Raw genomic sequence first — 25339 nt, 5'->3', positions numbered from 1 at the left:
ACGGAGGGAAAGACAGACAGATAATGTGATTTCTATACAATTTGGGGATCCGGAGGTATAAATTCCTCATAGTTATTGTTGAATCGACAAACAGAGATATACCAAAAACATATTTTGCCATATGAGTGGCAAAAGAAACAAAATTCATACCTTAGGCCATGTTGAAATGTTGCTATAAACGTATTCCTTATCGTCAGCAACATCATCAGATGATTCATTAACCAGGTCACAAAAGTTCCATTTCCTCCTGTAGTTGATAGCTGTACAATTAGACGTAATAAAGCATTCTTTAATGCATTCAAGCATACTGATTTGGTGCTTCCGAACCAAAACTTCTCCCTTTGAATATTTTCCTGGTTGTAATTCTCCAATTGTGTTCAAGATGTTTGGTTTCTTACATTTGACATCCTGTGTGTCACAAATATCATCAAAAAGTTTACATTCCAACAGTTTATTAACTACGAGAAGGATAAAAGATACAAAGAATGTTTTAGTTGGTGAAAGCATAGGTAAGTTCTTGTGACTACGTTAGCGCCGGATAAACAAATATGTTTCTAATACTCAGATAAAACTGTATTATGTCAATGCATGATATCATATTATTTTTCCAAACACCCGTTAATGGATTTTGCATTATTTGCTTCATACAATTCCAACTAATCTACCATTTTGTTTTGCCAAAAATACAACGAACCTGAGCTTATACATCACAGTAACGAATTGTTAATTATTCAAGATAGTCACTATCATGTAAATTTCCCACAAACTTTCATGCATTCCGTTTTCGGTCTCAATTTAGAATTTTTTACTCACATGTTTTTAAATGTTTTATGTAGAGGTTTGTTTAACCTGATGATCAATATATCCCTATTGTTTAAAGATTTATCAACTGATCGTTATCAGGAATATCTTGATAACTATAATAGATAGAAAACAAACTTTTAATTGAAGACGTGATTGTGATGAATAGGCCTTTACAAGTCTAAATGAATCGAAGTTGCAAAATTACTTTTTTTCCCCGTGCAGGTCCGGGTGTTAAAAGAATAGGCCTGTAGCAGCGCTAAGCTTGTCGTAAAAGGCGACTAAATAGTGCTCAGAAACCTAGCCGGGGGCTAGGCGCTCTGCCCACAAAGCAACTGGGATGTGTGCCCCAGGTGGTGGAATGGGGTACCCCTGGCGTGTTACATGCTGGGGTTGTCAGGCTATAATACGGAAAACCTGACCGCAAACCATAGTGGTGCACCGTGTTGGGAAAGATGCCACGTTCCTCGCACGTTAAAGAACCCTGCTGTGGTATTCGATAGGAGTAGGAACCTTTGCGCTCCGCCACAGGAGGCTAAATTGCCCGACCTTACCCATCCCCCTTTTTCCAGTGGCAATCAAAATTTGTCGACCCTATTATCCTTGTGACCCATCTTTTTTTTCATTTCATGTTCATTTTATCATCCATTTCATGTTCATTGTCTGAATATAGCTGAAATATTGCTGCTCGGACGTTAAACCCCAACAAACAAACAAATCTTTTTAGATTGATGACATTATTACAGAAGTCTTATGACTTGTTTAACGTGTCATAGTTTTCCTTTCCTCTTTCTTCTCCCCGGACTTGACTTTTTATGAGTATTTCGGTGTGTTTCTAGAAAAGCAGAGGACGCTTACCCTACCGGTGCACTTGGTCCATGCTTCTTATGTGACGTCCGTGTTACTCATTCACTTTTATAACATCTTTTCATATCTTATTCATCAAAACAAAACCTGCAAAGATTTTGCTTTGGAAACCCGTGCACCTTAAAATGTGTTTTCCTTTAGTAGTAGTGCTAGTAGTAGTGCCAAGCTACAAAGTAAGAGTAATCCTAGGACAAAATAGCGATTATATAATAAAAAAAAATAGGAAATTTTTTTTATCTTTTTTAGGTACAAAACTTTTTTCCCAATGAATGTGATAACACCAACAAAAATAGTGTTGATTGAGTTACTAATTACCGAAAAAAGGCGATGTTGTCAAATGTCCATTCCTTTATACCTAAGAAGGTACCCTAAAGTCATACTTTTTTAAAATTTGACGGAAAAATACTAAAAGCATAATCATTCTTGGAATAACAACGACGGACAAACACGAAGAACAAGTTGGTACAATACAAAAGTACCATAAAGTTACCCATAGAAAAATGAAAAGCACAAAGCCATCGTAAACTGTAATGCCCTTTTAAAATAAGTGCATCGGAAGGGCCAATTGTTCCTGTTTCTTGTAAGACCTACATTGTGATGCTTATTTCAGTTCAAGTCACGTACGGTAAAAGAGAAGGAACATATGATAGATAATTTTATTTTTTCAAAGAAATCATAGAAAGTTACAAATCTTACATCAGATTCTCAATAACCACAACATTGATATGGTGATCTCAAGAAAGTTCAGTCTTTGTAAGAACCAGGCAGTGGGTGAAACAATGTATAAAATAATCCACAACTTTGACAATGAAATTGAACTAAATATATTTGCAACACCACAATCAAGTAATAAAGATAACATATCATTCTGGTTAAAAAAGTCGTGATTTATAATTTCATTGCATTACACTGCAAAAGTCTTTTTCAAGGGCAGATAACCTAGTTTTTACATTTTAATTTTAAAAAATCCAATTATATACAGTGAAGGAGAGAACTAATTGTTTGGCTTTCTATCAAGTCTATTTGTGTCTAGAATAAATAAATGTATCGATTTAAAAAATAACCATTCGAAACATTCACCTCATTGTGATCATGTTGAATGAACCATTATGGATTTAGTCCAGTAAACCTAGTATTACTATAGCAATATGATCAGATAAACAGCAAAAATCTGACAAAATCTAACCTTCGGTAACCTCAAATTCTAAAAGAAATTGAAAGGTTTTTATAATTTTCACTTTGAGCCAGTGGATCCAGTTGCAACTTAAACGCCAGGTAAAGACAGGGTACTTACGAATTGTGTATTTAACCTCGTGAAAAAATTGTTTGTTTGTTTGTTTGTTTGGGTTTAACGTCCGAGCAGCAATATTTCAGCTATATTCAGACGATGAACATGAAATGGATGATAAAATGAACATGAAATGAAAAAAAAAAGAATGGGTCACAAGGATAATAGGGTCGACAAATTTTGATTGCCACTGGAAAAAGGGGGAATGGGTAAGGTCGGGCAATTTAGCCTCCTGTGGCGGAGCGCAAAGGTTCCTACTCCTATCGAATACCACATCAGGGTTCTTTAACGTGCGAGGAACGTGGCATCTTTCCCAACACGGTGCACCACTATGGTTTGCGGTCAGGTTTTCCGTATTATAGCCTGACAACCCCAGCATGTAACACGCCAGGGGTACCCCATTCCACCACCTGGGGCACACATCCCAGTTGCTCTGTGGGCAGAACGCCTAGCCCCCGGCTAGGTTTCTGAGCACTATTTAGTCGCCTTATACGACAAGCTTAGCGCTGCTGCAGGTCTATTCTTTTAACACCCGGACCTGTACGGGGCCGTGAAAAAATTAAAATATGCCTAAGAAAATCATTACATTGCAACGATATACGCTTAATATCGGCTAAAATTACCGAAAATGCCAATAACACGACACATCAGATTCATTGAAATCCAAGTGCATAGCTGAGTGAAGACAGTAAGATAAGGAATACAGTAGAGCACACTACACAAAATACACGATCAATATGCCCTCCCACAAAAATTAGGGGTGAAATCAAATGCTCCGGAAGGGCAATCTAAAGAAAGAGCATTTTGTAAAAAAAAAAAAAGGATGACCTACTATCATAACAATAAATCCCGCTCTCAATTTACTCTCCGGAAACAGGACATGAGTACAAAATGTAGTCACCAAGGAACTCTCCGGGGACAAGACACGAATAGTCACTAGGGAACAAAGGACGTTGGAAGTAATTATTGCTTGTTACCGCTATTTTGTTTAAAATCCCTTTGATCTTGCTATACGATAATTTCCAATCTCACGCCAGTCGAGTGAAAATGAAAATTATCGCTAGTTTCCTTGCGTGACATACATTCAACAGCGTAGGAATAGTTGACGACCTAAATAACCGTCTGCTTGTTTTCTGTGTGTGAAATAATGGCTAATTTCTAGCATTATTTTGTAGTCTATAATGGAAAATGATTAAATACAGTAACTTACCCGATAAGAATGAATATATCCCTAAATTATTCCACAAATTGTAAACGCAAGCGTCATAGTTAACCGATTTTTTTTTCAAATGATGAATATCACAGCTGCAAAATATACGTGACGTCACGTAGCACGTCGCCAAAAATTAGTCCCGAAATGAAACTGCAGCGCTTGTAAAACTTACATATTTAGGTCAGAAAAAGAATAGGCCTACAGCCGCGCTAAGCTTGTCGTATAAGGCGACTAAATAGTGCTCAGAAACCTAGCCGGGGGCTAGGCGTTCTGCCCACAGAGCAACTGGGATGTGTGCCCCAGGTGGTGGAATGGGGTACCCCTGGCGTGTTATATGCTGGGGTTGTCAGGCTATAATACGGAAAACCTGACCGCAAACCATAGTGGTGCACCGTGTTGGGAAAGATGCCACGTTCCTCGCACGTTAAAGAACCCTGCTGTGGTATTCGATAGGAGTAGGAACCTTTGCGCTCCGCCACAGGAGGCTAAATTGCCCGACCTTACCCATCCTCCCCTTTTTCCAGTGGCAATCAAAATTTGTCGACCCCATTGTCTTTGTGTCCCATCCTTTTTTTTTTCATTTCATTTTCATTTTATCATCCATTTTCATGTTCATCGTCTGAATATAGCTGAAATATTGCTGCTCGGACGTTAAACCCCAACAAACAAACAAACAAATACTAACACATCAAAAAATAGGATGCCATTTCTGCATTTCAATTAACATTTTGAATAAGATTTCATGGAGAGACTTTTTCTACTATGATTCATCTACTGTCTAATTCTTACAGAAAATAGCACTAAAATAGCTTTACCTACATGCGTGTACACATTCATTTGTCCCTTTATTTCTCTGACATTTCTTTCCAGCAGAACAATTTCCCCGCAATGGACTTCGAAATAAATGTAAAAGGTTATGGTTTAAAAAAAAGTTAAATCCTAAGCAAGATATAATGAAGGCTTGCCTTTTAAGCAGACTAAGTATACAATTCATTTTTCCATAAGGCATATAGTTTCTCCCTCAGTAATGAGGAGATTAATTTATTTCTACACAATGGTAAATCGTAAACTTAAAATTTTCAATATGCGAGCTTTAGCAAGACGTTATGTGTATGATCCAAAAAAGTACAGGAACTAATAGAAACAGAATGACGTCACTAAAATGCCCCATAAGAACAAGAAATGTTTAAAAAATTAAGTTGGATATTTCGATTATCTCCCTTTAGATTACTTCGACAGTAACTGTATTTCTTCATGCAAATCTATATTTTTTTGCTTAACCTTACTATATGTTTTCATCAAAATCGCTTGAACGGTTTAAGAAAAGTTGCGCACAAAAACTACGGGAAGACTGATGGAGGGACAGACAGGCCGTGTGATTCCTTTATACCCCAAAATTTTGTTAGCGGGGAGGTAATCCTCATAGTTTTTGTGCAACTTGTGAACGGACAAACAGAGTTATACCAAAAACATATATTGCCATATGAGTGGCAAAAGAAAAAAAAATCATACCTTAGGCCATCTTGAGATGTTGCTATAAACGTATTTCTTATCGTCAGCAACATCATCAGATGATTCATTAACCAGGTCACAAAAGTTCCATTTCCTCCTGTAGTTGATAGCGTTACAATGAGAGGTTATTAAGCATTCTTTAATGCATTCAAGCATACTGATTTGGTGCTTCCGAATCAAAACTTCTCCCTTTGAATATTTTCCTGGTTGCAATTGTCCGATTGTATTCAAAATGTTGGGTTTGTGACATTCAATATCATCCGCGTCACAAACGTCATTTAGCAGGTCACATTCAAACAGTTCGAATAACAGGATAAACGAAAAAGTACATATTTGAGGAAATACTAGCATCTTTTACCGTCTTTTAAAATTCGAATTCCGGTCTGAAATCACAAAAAAGTTTGTGTTGCATATTTGCAGCACTCAATCCAATTGCAGAACTTTGAAACAAATCAAATAATGATTGTATATATTTCAGATGTTTTACTACAAAGAACATATAAAAAATCCGTTTCAGTTATTTGTCACGCATAACTATAAAAAAATCACGTTTTGTAATTAACATCAATTTACAGTTTAATCACTATATTTAAAGAGAAATTTTATTCAAGTATCATTCTGTGTAAGAATCGGGCAATATTTTCAATACATCTGAAAAAGAAAACAACAGAAAGGCTATTAAAATTTATCCTTATACATCTGTGACAGATGTTTTAACCGTTCATAAAGGGAAAAAGTGTAGAAAATTATCTACATACATTTTCCCTGATTTTTAGATAGATTAGTACTCAAATGATTATGTATACATTTTGTATGGGTGAGTATAAATAATTAAGATTTTAGGATATATGCGGTATTCATACAGAAACGAAGCATTCGAAGTTTTTTAAATTAGTTCTAGAAAGAAACTAGTATATCGTTTTAAGCAGAAGCCGTACATATTCAATGTTATCAAAAGAATCGAAGTTCTAGGGGAAATTTAAAGAATGAAATCCAGGGATAAAAACTAGACAGTTTTCCTTTTCTGTCTATCTCTAAATGTAGCTCAAGATGCAAGGCTTACTTCAAAGTATCTGTATTGTCTTTTATATCAAGTTCTTTTGGGGTAAATGCCATGTCTATAATCCCCGAAAGTAAGGATAGTTTAACGATAATATGTCGTTTATATGGCGGAAACTGAGATCAAATGAAAGATGTCACGTTCCTCGCACGTTCAAGAAATCTGCTGTGGTATTCGATAGAAGGAACATTTGCGCTCCGCACAAAGGAGGCTAAATTGCCCGACCCTTACCCTTCTTCCTATTGCCAGTGGCTACAAAATTGTCGACCCTATTATCCTTGTGTCTCACTTCATTTTTCCATTTCATAACATAGTTTTCCTTTCATATTTCGTCTACCCCGGACTTGACATTTTATGGGCTTTCTAGAAAAGCAGAGGCCGCTTGCCCTACCGGTGCGCCTGGTCCATGTTCCCAGTTTTTAGTGGAGTCCGAGTTGCTCATTTACTTTTGATACTTTATATGTATTATTTTGGTTAGTTTATGTTCTTTGTCTGTTTTCCATGTCTGGTCTTTGTCCCAGGATTATATTCTTTTGATTACTCTATCATCATTTCGTGTTCATTTTATCATCCATTTTATGTTCATCGGCCGAATATAGCTGAAATACTGCTGCTTGGGCGTTAAACACAAACAATGAACAATCAATCAGGTTCCAATTTTGAAAAAAAAAATTGTCGCCGGCTATGAGAACACACTAAATGTATTTTACTCGTATATTTGAAAAAAAAATGTACATGTTCTCGACATGTTGTAAAACAAATACGTGTTTTGGACTTGGGACTAGCTCTGACATCCCACGTTTCTCGCACATTAAAGAACCTTGCTGTGGTATTCGATATGAGTAGGAACCTTAACGCTCCGCCACAGGAGGCTAAATTGCCCGACCCTACCTATCCCTCCCTTTTTCTTGTGGCAATCGAAAGGAGTAGAGCCAGGAACCCAGTACACAGCCCTGTAACTTAGTGATATAAAAAATGAATTTAATCTTTATGATTGCTTCAGTGTGTAACAAATTAGAACTAGTTTCGTTCGTTAATAAATTCTCAGAACTGTCAATGCCATCGCGTGTCTAAAGTAGCACGCACGTCGGGTTTGCAACGAAAGTCGCCGAAATTACCACCTTTAATACAGTTTTATTAATAGGCGTCGTGCATCGCCCACCGTTTTCATTTTCTTAAAATTTAAATCTGTTCATGTTCAATTATGTTCAGTTAAAAAAATTCTTGGGCGAGGCCTGGCGCCACATTAAACAACACTAAAAAGCGGTTGATTTTCACTTGCTTACTTCTCCCGATAACGTTATTTCGGAACCGAAAACTGAACATCTCAGACAACCGATGCGGAATACAGGCTTGACAGATGATCACTGAAAACTTGTAATTAACGGGGGTTTTTTGCATCTGATATTCTCTACAGCTAAATTTGTGAGGTAGGTATTGAACAATTGTGATTAGCCCCTGTATCAAGTTGTAATTTTAACCAGGTTATTGACAAAATGATTTTGGTGTACTGGTTTATATATCTGGAAGTCTATGGCAAGCCAAAGTGGACAAAACTGCCGATTTATTAATATTTATAAATAATTGTAAATATTTGTAATTCAATTATAAATATTAATAATTACCTTTTATTTATAAATAGGCCTTTTTGTCCACTTTGGATTGAATTATAAGTATTTATAATTGATTTATAAATATTTATAATTCATTTATTAATATTTATAATTGAATTATAAATAGTAATAAATAGGCATTTTTGTCCACTTTTTCTTGTCATAGAAGTCACTGGAAATGGAGGTTCAATCGTTGAGAAGATACATCTAAAAATAAATATGCATTCGTTTGAATGCAGAATTCAGATTTTCCCCTCAATATTTGCGAAATATTGCGTATTGTTACGTATTTTTAATAACGATAGTGTGGAGTCGACCATAGTCTACAGTAATTCCACTCATTAATTTTCAACTGTTCATATGTGTAGAATCGTGAGTTTTGTCATTACTGACTTCCCGTGCAGAGTATTTCAACGGGATTTGTGAGGGAAGAAAAGGGATCGTGATTTATATTGGAACTACAGGTTTCAATCCCTCCTTTCAAAATTAGTTTGTATGAGCTGAGGGTATTGTGGGTTACGATATAGGTTTTGTTTTAAAGAATTTTATAAGTACAGTGGTTATGACTTACCAGCTTAATAGCAAAATTGTACATAATTTAACTTTTATCATAATAAAAATTTGTTTTTCATATACATTTCTTTATTTTTTTCTTTTTTTGTTCTAAAAGAATGAGAAAAGTGAAAAATAAAGATGTTGGTAAAATATGACTTTAAAACAAAATTCAGGGGAGATAATCCATTTCATAGGTAGGGTCTCACTAACCACTTCTAACGTTTCCATTACTTTACATGTTAAAAAAGTAATTTTCAAAGTCTCACTGTGAATTCCCAGGACAAATGACATCTTAAAGCTGCATACCGTTGCGAAGCTTGGCAAATAAGGCTTCCAAAATCATTATGCTAATGGTACGATCATAGTAGAAATTCTTCACAGAATTTACTTGAATAAATAATACTGAAAATCCACATTTTTACCTGTTCTGCTAACTGACAGCATGGAGGCAAATTACTCACACATGTAAAAGTAGTCAAAATAAAGCTGAGAATGTGTACTTTAAAATCATATATGTAATTAACTACAAAAGTGTATGAATATTGTTTACATGTGTGAGTAATTTGCCTCCATGCTGTCAGTTAGCAGAACAGGTAAAATGTGGATTTTCAGTATTATTTATTCAAGTTAATTTTGTTAACAATTTCTACTATCATCGTACCATTAGCATAATGATTTTGGAAGCCTTATTGTCCAAGCTTCGCAACGGTATGCAGCTTTAAGATGTCATTTGTCCTGGGAATTCACAGTGAGACTTTGAAAATTACTCTTTTAACATGTAAAGTAATGGAAACGTTAGAAGTGGTTAGTGAGACCTTAACACCTAACAATTTGGAATTCAGTTAATTTCTGGTATATTATTTTTAAGTAAGGACATTCAGAAACTAAATTAACTTGTGGATTTTCATCCCCTTCTGCCCCTGAAAAATTGAGATCAGGATTTTTTTTATTGTCTCAGTTTCTAGTATTGAGTCACTGAATAATACTTAAATCCTTCATATTGATGTTTCTTCTCTGAAACTGATGTGGCTATGGATTAAGAACATACCTATACTTCAAAAAGCTAATATTAGTCTAGCAAATATCTGGTAAAAAATTAAATGAATTCCTCCCTACCGCCCCATATTTTTTGTGAAAATCTACCATTTGGATTTACTTGGCCTAATGAAGAAAACGGCACTCTCTGTCACGAGTAACGCATTCTTTTCAAGGTTAGTCCTATATAAAATTCGAAAAAAAAGAATTTGAAAATTGTATACGAAAACAAATATTGTTGTCCTGTTGCAAAAAACAATGCCTTCAAGAACGGAAACTCATTTGTGATCTACATTTAGTATGAAATAGCTTGTTTGCTATAAAAGACAGATTTTTGCTTTGTTATTAGAATTTAAAAATACGAATAAATAATAACCATGCATAGGCAGATCAAAGGAGAGCTACGGGAGGGTGAGTCTCACTTCAAAAAATTACTAAAAAAAACTTGGATTTTTGTTAGGTTACCTTCATTGGTCAGTCAATTCCCCCCCCCTTTAAACTTGCAATTCCCGGATCCGCCACTTTGTGTGATGCTTTTCTTCGTTTATCTTTTTATGTACAATACTATTGTAATAACACCAATGATTTTGGCTATCCTTTCGACCCCCTCCCCCATCCACACATTTAATAATTTCTTATGCCAGCACTCTCATTCGTTTTGTTTAGTTATCATTTGTTATATCTTCATACTGCTGTTACTTTGGTACATTGTGGATTTTTTTGTGTCTTCTTCCAGAATGGTACGTACTGCAACTATGTTTAAGGCTGAATGGTTGAAGAATGGCGTAAAGTGATTTTCAGTTGCGTTCCAGACGAAGTGTTGGTATGTATTATTGTACATGTATGCAACGAAACAGTCATATTTTGTTATATACATATGAAACTGATAGTTCACTGAATTCTAAATTTGGTGTCTTATCTATGACAATAGATAAACTGAATTGATGGGAATGATAAAAAATCATGTTAATTAAAAAAGAAGTGGATTGTTTTGAATTAAGTAGCACTCCACCTAAGAATCATGCAAAATGTGATTCATGGTTGGAAAGCCTACATATTTTTATTTTTGATATTTTGTTTAAATTGTTATAGTTAACAGAAATTGACATGTGATATTTCATATAACCCGTGCTGATAGGAGATAAAAATTATATAGAATGCACTGTAGATTTCAAAATTAAGGGAGATAATTCTGTAAATGGCACTCAAATACAATAGAATGTACTGGAATTTCAATGTGGATTATCTCCTAAGAGCAGGCAGACTTGAATGAATAATTACACATTTCATAGTATAGACCCATAAAACAACCTAATTACAAAAATAAAAATATGTAGCCTTTTTTTAGGGTGTATCACATTTTTTCAGATTTTGCAAGATTCTTACAAAGAGAGCTACTTAAACATTAAAATGTACTATTATTGTTGGACAGAGAATAACTTCCAATATCTCATGGTATAGAAAATTGAAGTTTTAATAACACAAGAAAGATTGTAATGAAATCATAATAAATATATTTTCATTACCGCCATATTGTTGCACTCCCTTGTTTGCAAGAGGTATTTATAATTATCAAGATGTCCGTCCGTCCGTTCATCCACAACTTTTTCGTTATAGTTTTTTTTCCAACTACTGATCCCAGTTCTTGATATTTTGACAGATGTATACTACATGTACATGTATAGGTATGCTTATAGTGGGGTTCAATTTCAGACTAAACAATATCAACTTTCTGTTGACAACATTGTTTAAAGTTTATATTTTGACCTTTTGGTAACTCAGATGGGGAGTTGGTGATCCTTTATAGTGAGCTTTGCTCTGTTTTTTTTTTATAGTTGAACTTTGATATCATTAAAAATTAATCCTTTTTTCAGGGAAGCCAGGGAGCACGATAAACTACTATAATTGTATTATATGCTCAAAACGGACAAAAGCACATGAAAGAAGGGGAATTTCTACAGCTGTAAAGAAAGTTTTAAGAAAGAATTTTTTATTGGATTCGTTTAAAGATAGCGATGTTATATGCAACAAATGTAGACATTTATGCCGTAAAAATTTTGTTCAGCCTCAAGTTACTGCTCAAATACAAAAGCCCCACCAGAATGAAGTCAATACAAAACCACAGTTCAGTCCTCCATCTATCACCCTTCCTATACCATCAACCTCAAAGTCACACGCCTATTGTTGTATTTGTAAGTTCAAAATTAGTAGTAATTTCACAGCTATGCAGAACCGTTGCCTTTGTTGATCAAAATGTTATGCTTCCTCCTGGAAACAGATGCTGTTCAAAACATTTGCAAGATGGGTTTTGACAGAGGATACAGCAAAACAATCGCAGCTAACAGGCTCTGTCTTCGTCAACCGTTCCTACATCACAGAAATGCTACAACGCATGCGAGAGCTGTGCAAGAAGAATGAAAAAATGCAGGCTTGATTTTGACAATCCCGGCAGTTTAAGTGAGACCGATTACCACTCTATAGTAGGCATTGACAAGCAGCACTTCAATGAACTGAGTAAAGAAGTAGAACCTTATCTCAAAAATATTCCAGTCAGAAGCATTAGAAAGTCTTTAGCAGTATACCTTTGTAAAATGAAATCTGGTATGTCAAATCAATTTCTTTCAACATTAATTAAGTTTATTAAGTATTTCCAGATACCTATAAGACGCATATACCGAAAAGGTCATGCACTTAGTGCGGATATAATCGAAAACACTATTCATATATGTTCACTATAATAAAAATTGATGTTATTGGCTACTTTTTAATAATGATAGGTAGTTGTTCGCTCTTTTTATTGGGCATTTCTAGAATTTGGTGATTTTTCTTTAAAAAATGTATTTTTCACCCAAAAATCACTTTCAACTTGTTAGTATTGCTTAAAAAGATATCTATATTAATAGTATAATTACGGTTCATGTCTTTGCCATTTATCATAATAATGGGAAGTTGTTTTCACTTTTTATCAATTATTTCCAGAAATATATGTTTTTTATTAAAAAAAAATACATTTTTAACCAAAAATAATCATGCATATAGTGTAAGTATTACAGCAGACACTATTGATATGAAAATATATTGAAATAAACGTTTTTTTGCTATTTATTATAATCATATGAAGCTGTTTTCATTTCTTATTGTTTAATTCCAGAAATCTGTGATTTCTCTTTAAAAAATGTTTTTTTGACCCAATATTATTATCATTAGCTATTTATTGTAATAAGTGGTGGTTGTTCTAATTTTTAATTGGTTATTTCCATAATTTTGTGATTTTTCTTTAAAAAAAGTGCATTTTTTACCCAAAAAGTCACATTCAACTTATTAGTATTACTAAAAATATACTTATTTGAAAATTGTTACTGAAATAAATGTTAATTGTCATTTATTACACTCACATGTAGTTGTTTTCAATTTTTACTCATTATTTCCAGAAATCTTGGTTTTTCAATCAATTCTGACATTTTTGGCCCCAAAATAAAGAAAAAATTGAGAAAAACGCATCTTAACACCATTTTACACCTTAATTTAGCTTGCTGTAGCTAAAAATTACCAAAAATGATTTTTTTACAGATTTGGCCGTTAGTAAACCAGGTCCTTTGTCGACCCTGTTGTCCTTATGTCCCATGCCTTTTTCATTTCGTCATCATCATTTCATGTTCATTTTATCACCCTTTCATGTTCATCGGCTGAACATAGCTGAAATATTGCTGCTCGGGCGTAAACCCCAACAATCTATCAATCAGATATCTTTTTGGGGTAAAATTTGCGATAAATAGTTTCAACCTAAAACCGCCTAAATCTACTCCTGACAACCCATGCTTTGCAAATTTTAGGGAGGAGACGCACGCCAGCCACGGCACCGCCAGAATCCGCCTCTGACAGCCTTTTCTTGAATAAAATTATTTCTCCACCCTCATAAGTAAAAGGTCTTTGTTTATTTACTAGAAAATCAGTTGACGAATACGTCACATTGCAAAGTTAGGATTTAAGTACTTCTCCGTCTAAGAATCAGGCAAACTGTGTATAAGGTGTGACGCACGAAGAAAATAAATACAGATATTTCATTGCATTATCCAAGCATTTATACCTCATAACCTCAAGAAATTACAGTCAAAGTGTTTGTTAAGTTTGCCTTTTTAAGATACACTGTATTAATAGGTCAAATTTAGTAGAAATGTACTATGGTAACATGGCGGGAAAAATTTTCCCGAACTTTTTCCTTATATAAGCAGTCAAAAAATATTTACGTTACCAATGTTTCAGGATAAATTTAATTAGCTTTTCAGTTGTTTTCTAGATGTATTTGAATATGAGGCAAAGAAGACCACATTCAAAAAATGGTGGGTCTGATTCTTACACAGAAAGGTACTTAAAGTGTTACTTATTCATTTTATGTGTTAATTACAGAAGTTTCTTGTCAGACGATGATGTCCATGAATGTGTGTAATGTAGGTAAAGTATGTACTGGAAGAGGTCTTATCCGTCGATTTTATTTATTTATTTGTTCATTTCATTTCGTTTTTGCTTTCTTTGTTTTTTTTATGTTTTTGTTTTTGTTTTCGTTTTAATTTTCATTTATTTGTGTTATGGGCTTATTATTTCCTTGGCATTTTCTCATCATCCGGCTGTTTTGAATTTAGATTGATTGATCGATTGTTGGGGTTTAACGTCCGAGCAGCAATATTTTAGCTATATTCAGACGATGAACATGAAATGGATAACAAAATGAAAATGAAATGATGATGAAATGAAAAAAAAAGGATGGGACACAAGGATAATAGAGTCGACAAACTTTGATTGCCACTAGAAAAAACGGAGGGATTTTGAATTTAGAAATATAACATACTGTACTTCATTGTACTGGCTTGATTTCAACAGGACACGCCCACATTTTGTTTTCTGCTGATCAAGTTTGCATTACCCTAAAACCAGTTCTTCTTTTTGTTTATAACTTGCTTTTGTATCTTGTTGTCTGACCCCTAGACATTCATTTTTGATAATAAGTTCCAACAACGAAGTTCGCTTAACCGCAGAGTTTCCCTTGACTTCTTCGTCACATGACTAAAGAACAAAAAAAAAGTCACACCCGCGAGCATGCATTCGTAAAACTGACAATCAATTTCAAGGAAAACTCTTACATGCTTTTCATAGGTGATTTATTTCTGAAAAAAGTCCGTGTCAAAGTTGATAATTAATATTCTACACACATAACAAGAAAAATGCACGAAGTAAACAGGTAATGAGCCTTAATTAAAAACGGGAGATAATGACAAGGATACCATGAAAGGTAAGATTCGCACATTTAGTGCACAATTTAACGTACTTATATTGCTTGGAGAAAATTGAAATGTTCTTAAAAATTGTGAAATTAAAAATATACTTATAAATATGCGTTAAAAGTTATAGAAGATTTTCTCAAACTAATTACACATATTCATTATTCATTTGACGATATGATGTTGTTTACAAGTACATGTAATGATGTTTAAAGAATAAGATTTATAATCACTGTTTAAAACTTGCATTGCGATATTTTTCATAGCTTCAACTGTGGATTTTATACGTATTACCTTGTAAACCATTTCAAATCAATATCGCCCCGTGCAGGTCCGGGTGTGAAATGAATAAGCCTGCAGCAGCGCTAAGCTTGTTGTATAGGCGACTAAATAGAGTTCAGAACAGTGGCCGGGGGCTAGGGCGCTTTGCCCACAGGGCAACTGGGTTGTGTGCTCCAGGGGATGGAATGGGGTAGTTCTGGCGTGTTACATGCTGAGGTCGTCAGGCCATTATCCGGAAACCTGACCGCAAACCATAGTGGTGCAAAGTGTTGGGAAAGATGTCACGTTCATCACACGTTAAAGAATCCTTCTGTAGTATTCTCCCGGAGTGGGAACCATATGGCTCCGCCACTGGAGGCTAAATTGCCAGACCCTACCCACCTCTCCCTTTTTCCAGTGGCAATCAAAATTTGTCGACCCCATTACCCTTGTGTCCCATCCCACTTTTCATTTCATCATTTCATGTTCATTTTATCATCCACTTCATGTTCATCGCCTGAATATGGCTGAAATGTTGCTGCTCGGGCGTTAAACCCCAACAATCAATCAATCAAATCAATATCTCAATGTATACTTATTTGTCCATTATTCCTCTTGCGTCAATTTCATTTCAAGGAATAGCTACGTTAATCTTAACTCTTAACTTCGACAAATTTAGATGACGTTAAGGGTAACAGTTTATAGAGGGCGTACGCAGGGTTCAGTTCTTGATGGCGGAGACCCCTTCATGTTAAGAGTTTGCACAAGTTGTATTGTTTAGTAGTAAACCATAACGTTTAAATTAGAATAGAATCAAAAATTTATTAGCACCACATGTATGTTAGCGTTTATTTGAGTTAACAATAACAATTTATAATCAATTATGCTTTATATCCTCTGAAAACGGTCCTAAAAATCCACGTTTGTTTGTTTTTTATATGGCCGAAAAACCAACTGTGCACGATAGAAGATGTAGTATATTTTAACAATGGCTTTGGTAGTCGTGGAAAAGAGTAGTAAAGTGATTTTAAAGAGCTATATCTGATTATACGAGAAGAAACATTGGTTTTAATTTCAGATATACTAATAATCGGTGTTGTCTTTTCTGTGTGTACTGTCTTTGGACTTGCCCAAGTCATACCAGGCCTCTCGCCATCAAAGCCAAATCGGCTACTACGAACATGTATGGTGCAAGCCACTGGAGTAGACGACCAGGACACGGACAATACTTACAACAACCAACCAGCAAATTCTATTAATGGATGGTGTAGGTATGAGATTCATGGAAATCCAAGCCTGAATAATATTGGTAAAAGTTAAGTACTTCTCCGTCTAAGAATCAGGCAAAATGTGTATAAGGTGTGGCACATAAAGAAAAAAATACACAGGCATTTTACTGCATAGTCCAAGTATTTATACCTCATAACCTCAAGAAATTACTGTCAAAGTGTTTGATAAGTTTGCCTTTTTAAGATATTGATAGGTCAAATTTAGTTGAAATACACTGTGGAAAAATGGCGGGAAAATTTTTCCGAACTTTTTCCTTATATAAGAAGTCAAAAAATATCTACTTCACCGATGCTTCGGGATAAATTTAAATAGCTGTTCAGTTGTTTTCTAGATGTGTTGAATGTATTTGAGGCAAAAAAGACCAAATTGAGAAATATGATGTGCCACCCATTGCCTGATTCTTACACAGAATGGTACTTAAAATGTATAGGTTGTGGAATGTTTGATTATCACTTCACATTCGAAAGTTTAGTCAGAGAGTTTAAGTTAATGAATGTATACAATTTTGACTTTCTGAAAAAAAAATGAAATGATTAATTGGTGAAGTTTAATTTGATGGTTCCAGGATTTTTTTTTATTTTTAAAGATTACATGTAGTACAGACTACTAGTATTATTCAGAAATGATTTTATGAAACGCTTAGAATTTGGAAAATCTATATTTTAACAGCAACACAGTACTATTATTTTTGAAACCATGATATTTTTATATTTTCATTTTAGGTCTTACGAATATGTTACGCCATGTCTATCCCAGTACTTGCCACTAGCAAGTCAAACAGACCCAAATGATTGGTACGTGAATCTCGTGTACAACGAGAAGTACGCAAATAAAACCAGCAAAGGGTTATGTTCGAAGCTTAAAAGTAAGTTATCCGTATAACTATGTAAATGAGTGAAACCTGTCTAAACCGAACCCTGAATAATCCGAAACCTGTCTTAACTAGACACTTGCTGTTGTCTTTCTTTTCAGTTTAAATGTATTTTGAACCTTGGTAAACCGAACACCTGTCTAAATCGAACAAATTTAAAAGTCTGGAAGGGGTTTGGTTTAGACAGGCTTCACTGTACATTGGACCTAATTCTAAAACTTACAACCGATTTCCTACAAAAGGCAGAAAGAGTTAAGATTCTATGTGCATTTAAATAAAGTGGCCGTCATGGTAATGAAACAAAATTAGAGACTCATCCAAACAAGGGCTTAATGTGTACCTTTTCCTGTGCTAAATCAATGTTACTACATGTATTTACGATATAGTTATATTCATTGAATATCATCTTGTTAAGAAGTGTACTATCCTTTCGCGCTTCATCTCATTTAGAAATCTATACTTCCGTTACAGAGTATGGAAACAGAATGGGATGTCTGTTGAACGAAATAAACCAAGCCGAGAGATGTGTCAGCATGCTGACGTATCCAGTGGCAACTCATTTGCATAAAGTGTATAAAGCGAACCAGACCCAGAATGCGGAGGAGAACACATTAAGGGCATGTTTGTAGGTAGTATTTTTTTCTCATGCAAGATTAGGAAATCTCATACACCCTTGGGTAAGATGTAATAGTTCTCTAACTCGACAGAACCTCGTCATCTCACTCTCGAGTGTATGAGATTTCCCAGTCTTGCAACAGATGTTGAATTCTACGTCTTATGACATTTTGTAAATACAGCGAAATTTCGGTAAGCAGGGTCTTCAAAATTAAGTCCTTATCACATATTTAATTCAAAAGTAAGAAAAAGAATCAAACACCACTAGAAAATGGAAAATTACACCTCCTTAAAGACTTTGAAAACTTACCCTTAGATGTCTGGGATTTCTATATCTTGCATTCTCAGCGGTGTTAGATTCTTAATATCTTCTTTTTGTAGAATTGTCTCCCTTGTTAAGAACTTTCATTTTTTGGATAAGGGTATCCAACAGCATCAGGTCAAATTTATCCATTGGCTCCATATAAAAGTTGAAAACGTCGAATATCTGCCCCCCCCCTAGTGTCCTCCTTTCCAGTTTATACTGGTTTCAAGTCTTTCTCCAACATGTCTTTGAAAACATATTGCAGAAAGACTTGAAACCAGGAATATATCAGAGACAACAACAAAACCACAATAATTGTGGAATCCACTAGATTTTTATAATGAGGAACCCACTCAGCTAGTACCATCCTGTTAAAAAAACAGATTCATGTTCTGTTTGACAATTTCACAGTCCATCTATTTATCAGTTAAGTGGCATTACGGAGCAATACAGAACAAAAATAAAACAACAACTGAGCATATTAAAATGTTAATTAATTACGATGAACAACATAAAATGAAAAGCGCCAAAAATGTTTTGTGAAAACAACCAATTACCAAGCCTTTAATTAAATATGTTCAAATATATCAAAACTGTTGTGAACTGCATATTATAGTTCTAAAAAAGGCAATGCAAGACTTTGCATCTTTATTAAATAAAAGGGAGCAGTCATTAAGTAAGAAAGCATTGAAGAGGGTCTGGCCAGATTCATTTATATATGCCATGAATCATACACCACTCAAATTTTGGCAGTATATAAAATAACACCTGTTTTCTCCCGACATCCCCTCGTTTTATTTCTGCAGAAATTAATCAGATAAATCTGAATATGAAGTTTGTAAGCACACATGCCTGGATATTGGGCCCCATATCAGTCCTGAGCTGTGCCAGGAGACTTGGTATCTCCCCCAATGCGACAGTTAAAATCTGACAAAATGCCTGCCTTACCATTAAACCTAGGCTTTTCTGTGTCAATACTTTTTGAGACCGTAGAATTCGGAGACTCAGCTGACATCATAACAGCAAAGGCATTGGTTGCAGCCCTGTTGTTGTTATCTTCACTGACTTCAGGAACCATGTCGATGTCGCTGAATTTTCGATGAGTCGGTCGGTAAACAACAAACCAACATTTTTTTTATGGATGGCCTGATCACTTTTTTTTTAAATGACGCTTCGAATTAAGATAAATACTGATCTAAAAGGCAACTATATTTCATAACATTCAAGGGCAGATTCAGAATTTTTTGAAAGGAGATCCAGGTCTACACTTGCTCACTTTTGCCTTACTTTTGCTAAGTGTTTACAAACTTTAAATTCCTAATAAAATTGGGAGGGGCGTTTAAATAACTGAACTCATCTCAGGATACAATCCTACAAACATCAGAAAGATGGATACCGTGAAATGTAATGATCTGGAAAACTAATCTTCAGTTGTCACTTTTCAATGAAAATTGCACATACTAAAAAACGGTTAACCTTTCAGCCATTTGATATTCACAGCATAGAACATTTTATAAATAAATTCGACCATTTGATTTTATTGACTTCTTTTATAGGATTCCAGTTACGGCAGCTCGCTGTCTTCAGAATTTTTTCAAGAGCTGTCACAAAAGCGTTAGAAAACTTCTGTTGAAGTATTTTATGCTTTTAAGTGGAAAATGTCTCAAAATTGCCAAAGATCATGAAACCAAAGAGAAAACTATCGCTAAACAACAGGAAGACAGCGTGGAAAACACACAACAGGTTGTTACGGAAACCAAAGATGTGCCCATTACAAATGATGACATCAAAGCAACGTCACTTGTTGCTAGCATAAAACCGGAAACATCAGGCGATCACGTGCTTTCGGAACCCATAAATCAACAGCCTCACGGTTGGACTACTAATGATGAAGACAATACATATACAAACCCACGGTTTAAAAATCAGGTGTCGGATATTTATGATCCTTCTACTCGGTTCCCGGATGAAAGCCACGTGGTTAACCCAGCCGATGTAATCGTTCCAACGTTAGTTCCATCACGTGTACCTCCTACACGTGCTGCGGTTCAGGAGGAAGTACAACCATTGGATAAAGTCCAAAAACAACAGACGACACCCCCTGTTACGATATTTAAAATGAAAATAATACAAACAGTTGTCAATTCAAATGTCGATCAGGATTCTGAAAAGAAAATCCAGCACACTGTGAGGGTCGAAACACCTGCAACCAAAAATGATATTTCAGTTAATATAGAACACACGTCGAAGAACATTGACAATGTAGGCTCTGGGTTACAAAGTAGTGTCGTTCCAAACCAAGACACCATGACACGGGAACGAATGGGTATACTCGACCGGAAGCCACCTACGATTTCCAATAAAGAAGACAGCAGTGACTCAATCGAAGACGTCGTACACGAACTGACGCCAATACCGGAAATGGAGATAATTCATCCGAATCAAGAAGATGAAGTCAAAAGTATACTCTCTGTTTATGATAATGTCACAAGTACAAAAGACTCTAGCAGTTCTGAAGAGGTTAAAATACAAGGACCAAAGTTAGTTTCTGAAACGGAAACGGAAGTCGAATCTTCAGAATCTGTTTCTTCCGGTGAACAATCGGAAGAGAGTTTTCCTGCTATAGAACAAACTAGCATTGAACAAGGTAGTGAATCATCGTCGGAACAAACAATTTCAGAGATAAAAACAACTGCCAAATCAAACACCTCTACCAAACCGCCATTTAGAATATCAGAGAAAACTACGACTAAAGCCCCGAATTTGAGATCACCAGAATCGCGGCATCATAAAGGATCGGGTTCTTCAGGTTCACGTACGGAGTGTAGCAATGTACTTGTATCATTTTTTGCATCTTTAATTTATTTTCTATTAATCACATGATACTTTGTCTTAAATGATTTGTTTTATTTGTTTATTTATAAATTGCTTCTTTTAAAACAATGCCTTTTCATGAATTACATTGTTAAGATTGGTTAACTTTATATAACATGACACACATTTTTATCTTTTTTGTTTGGAATGGGTTACTAAGTAAAGGAATTGAATAATAGAACACGTAACCTGAACTTTAAGAGGAGAAAAAAAGAGGACAGAAAACATGGAAAACATCATAATTCAATGAGTTCACACCTCAATATAAGTTTTACTATAATAACTCATAGTTAACTCTTCAGTATAAATTTGTGTGTATACTCCTAGTTAATCCTAGGACTTCAGTATAAGTTTTGTTGGAATACTCCTTGTCAACCATTCTGCATACGTTTTGTGGGAATACTCTTTGTCAACCCTATAAGTTGTGTGGGAATACGCCTAGACACCCCTCTAGTATATGTTTTGTGGGAATACTCTTAGTTAACCCTGCAGTATAAGTTTTGTTGGAATACTCCTTGTCAACCCTGTAGTATATAAGTTTGAGGAAATACTCAGTGTCAACCCTGTAGTATACGTTTTGTCGAAATACTCCTTGACAATCTTTCAGTATACGTTTTGAGAGAATACTTGTCAACCCTGCAGTATAAGTTTTGTTGGAATACTCTTATTTTCTAGTGAATCCTTCAGTATAAGCTTTGCGGGAACACTCATAGTCAACCCTTCAGTATTAGTTTTCCGGGAATACTGTTAGTCAAGCCTTCAGTATAAATATTTAGGAGTACTCTGAATAAGTTCTGCGGGAATACCCCTATTCAATCCTTCAATATTAGTTTAACGCTTCCTTGATTTTATTATATAGTCGCGAAAACGGTTGCCTTGAAAGTAGTGTGTATTGAATATATTTTTTTACGATTAACGTCCGTTTGTCAGGTTAGTTCTATAAATGTCTAGAAACTATTCAGTTTTGGATTAGCCCTGAATCCTTCCGAATCCACTAGAAAACACGTTTTTTCTAACAGAGTTTATGTTAATAAGATAAATTTGTATATGGGTGGAAAACATCAGAAATGTTTGAGCATTAAGAGTAACGAATACTGACGGTCACATTAATTGAAAATGACATATATAAGGCCTAGAGCGAAGAAAAAACAACCTCATTGCGAAGAAAAACCTTATGATTTAAAATGAATGCTAAGTCGATCGCTATAAAATAAATAATGGTTCATACAGGAATCATAAATGCGTTTGTCCTTTTGGAATCATGCCTTGAGCATCGCTTTACTTTATTGCTTTGTAAATCCTAAAGTCTCATCAACCATACAGGTTACATCGAATTCATATTGATAACGCAAATAACACAATTACGTGGTTCTCACTCTACTACACTCCCTTTACCAAACATGTCTTGACACTCCTGTTTCTGACCACACCTCATCATTATACAGACTTGTTGCCATCATTTTGGATATTGGTTTCCACAGACTCTTTAAACCAGTTTGTGTGAAAAATCAAGATGAAGAAAAACGACCGTTTCTTCCACTACCGTTTGTCAACAAAGGTACAGATGCAATTAATTTGGATAACATCCTCCATCACAAAAACGTCACCAACAAAATTCCCCCATATTTCAAAGACAAATCCATACCAATTATTTCATATTTCTATACTTCACCCATTGCATCTAACATTTTCAGTTATAAAAGGCTATCGCAGAACCTCGAGATTGAGGACTTCAAGGAAAAACCACCTGACTGTTCTTGTAAAAACTCTCCATTCAAATATGGTCTTTCTGGTCACGTCGTTGCGGGAGATTTAACCATTATCGAAAATTACGAATCTCTGCGTAATATCCTTTCTAAAGGTCCCAAGTACCGTGAACCACGCTCCATATATTGGAATTATAACTTTAAAGTTCTTATGGATGCCGTGGAGGACTGTGCAAGAAAATGGATAAAACGAGAACAAGAAGACCTTGATTCTCTGTCAGAGTGGTTAAAGGCCGTGAGGTCTTTAATTTTGAAACGAATGAAAGTTTTAAGTAGGTCAATGAGTGCAAAAGCTACATCAGTTTTCAAAGACCCCGATTTAGCAAAAACATTGTCTACTATACATGACAAATATGTTGTCGTACCAGCAGACAAAGCCCAAAACAAGATTGTTTTTGTCTGCAAAACGTTTTACATCAAATGTTTATTATCAGAGCTAGACGTAGAAAATAATAGTAGTGATAAGACCTATACTGCTACCACACTCTCCAAAGAAGAGAGTGTGGAAAACCATTAATCTGTACTATCCTCTTTTGGTCTCTCTACCAAGGACGATGATTGTGATTTATCATCTATGTACTGGATTCCTAAACTCCACAAGAATCCATACAAACAAAGTTTCATAGCTGGATCTGCAAAATGCACCACCAAACCTCTTTCAAAACTTTTAACTTCTATACTCACAACTGTCAAAGAGGGCCTGCAGTCCTACCACAACACTTGTTACTCCCGTAGTGGTATTAATTCAATGTGGATTCTGAAAAATTCGAAAGATCTTTTTGAGACAATCAGTTCAAGACTATTATCTGAATATAATAGCATTAAAACCTATGATTTTTCAACACTGTATACTTCTATTCCCCATACTCAGTTAAAATCCCGACTTAAAAACATTATACATCGTTGTTTTTCCAAAAGAAAAGATGGTACACCTAGATACAAATATATAGTTTTTGGCAGAGATTCCTCATACTTTGTAAGAGATAATTCCAAATCATCTTCCAAATATACGGAATATAAGGAATATAAGGAAGATGTTTACATTTAATAAATCATTTCGAACTTAAAGTTGGTGTGTAAATTTCTTTCTCCAAAACAGTCCTCTTGTCATGGAATTTATAAGGTTGAAGCTGACTTTATAGCTGATTTGATCCGAAAGAAAGAATATCGTTTGGCTAGATCTTTTAATCTCAGTTTCCGCTATATAGATGACGTATTATCTTTAAACAATCCTAATTTCGGGGATTTGATACATCGCATCTACCCAAAGAACTTGAGATAAAGGATACTACAGACACTGTAAGGTCAGTCTCATATCTTGCCCTACACTTAGAAATCGATGGTAAAAGAAAACTATTGACCAAACTTTACGACAAACGTGATGACTTTTCGTTCAGAATTGTCAACTTTCCTTTCATCTGTGGCAACATCCCTTCAGCACCTGCGTATGGAGTGTTCATATCACAACTCGTACATTATGCCTGAGCTTACCGAAACTACGCAGACTTTTTGTATCGCGCTAGAACTCTAACAAATAGACTTCTGGAACAGAGTTATGTTGCTACAAGAATGAAGTAATCACACAGAAGTTTTATGGTCGTCATCATGAACTCGTGAGTCGTTATGGTGTATCCATCTACACCATGAAAACTGATTTATTCAACGGGTCATAGTTTTCCTTTCCTCGTTTGTCTACCCCGGACTTGACTTTTTATGAGCAACTCGGTGGGTGTTTCTAGAAAAGCAGAGGACGCCTACCCTACCGGTGCACCTGGTCCATGCTCCCAGTTTTTAGTGGAGTCCGAGTTGTTCATTTGCTTTTGTTACTTTGTATGTATTATGTTAGTTACTTTACGTTCTTTGTTGTGTATGTCTGTTTTCCATGTCTGGTCTTTGTCCCCGGATTGTATTCTTTTGATTACCGCTATAACCTTGGTTCCCTTGATTACTCTTTCTGTTTGTATTTTGTATTGTCTCATTATTTACCATGTTCTTGTCACAATGACAAAATAAAACCATTAACGATTTTTTCCTCGTTTTAGATAAAAAAAAACCAGATGTGTTCGTGATGCTTCTGGAAGCAACCCAGACTATTTAAAATTTTAATTGTGCTAGATTCTTTGGAATATGAATATTTC

General features: G+C 35.1%; 2 protein-coding genes across 3 annotated transcripts in view; one reads left to right on the top strand and one right to left on the bottom strand.

The window, feature by feature from the left end:
- LOC148606582 (uncharacterized) overlaps nucleotides 1-6148 on the bottom strand; it is a 35154-nt gene extending 29006 nt beyond the window's left edge. Inside the window, exon 1 of one of the 2 annotated variants that reach the window (XM_088544741.1) lies at nucleotides 5682-6148. In XM_088544741.1, coding sequence (XP_088400867.1) covers nucleotides 5682-6032 — 351 coding nt within the window. In that variant the 5' untranslated portion in view covers nucleotides 6033-6148. Of the gene's footprint in view, nucleotides 1-150; nucleotides 819-5681 lie in introns of those variants that run through there. The other variant, XM_088544740.1, reaches the window with a different exon arrangement.
- A 9000-nt stretch (nucleotides 6149-15148) lies between these two features.
- LOC148606581 (uncharacterized) lies at nucleotides 15149-21504 on the top strand. The gene is made up of 5 exons (XM_088546632.1): nucleotides 15149-15231; nucleotides 16560-16752; nucleotides 17494-17636; nucleotides 18114-18267; nucleotides 20118-21504. Exons 1-5 carry the CDS (start codon nucleotides 15225-15227, stop codon nucleotides 21442-21444), a joined length of 1824 nt encoding a protein of 607 aa, XP_088402758.1. The 5' UTR covers nucleotides 15149-15224; the 3' UTR covers nucleotides 21445-21504.
- The last annotated feature ends 3835 nt before the right edge of the window (nucleotides 21505-25339 follow it).

This window comes from Perna viridis, chromosome 9, assembly GCF_037379345.1.
Source record: "Perna viridis isolate PV_CMFRI_1.1 ecotype Kerala chromosome 9, ASM3737934v1, whole genome shotgun sequence".
Classification (NCBI taxonomy): Eukaryota; Metazoa; Mollusca; class Bivalvia; order Mytilida; family Mytilidae; genus Perna; species Perna viridis.
The sequence above is the reverse complement of the archived record's forward strand: the minus strand, read 5'-3'. Positions and strand labels throughout refer to the sequence as shown.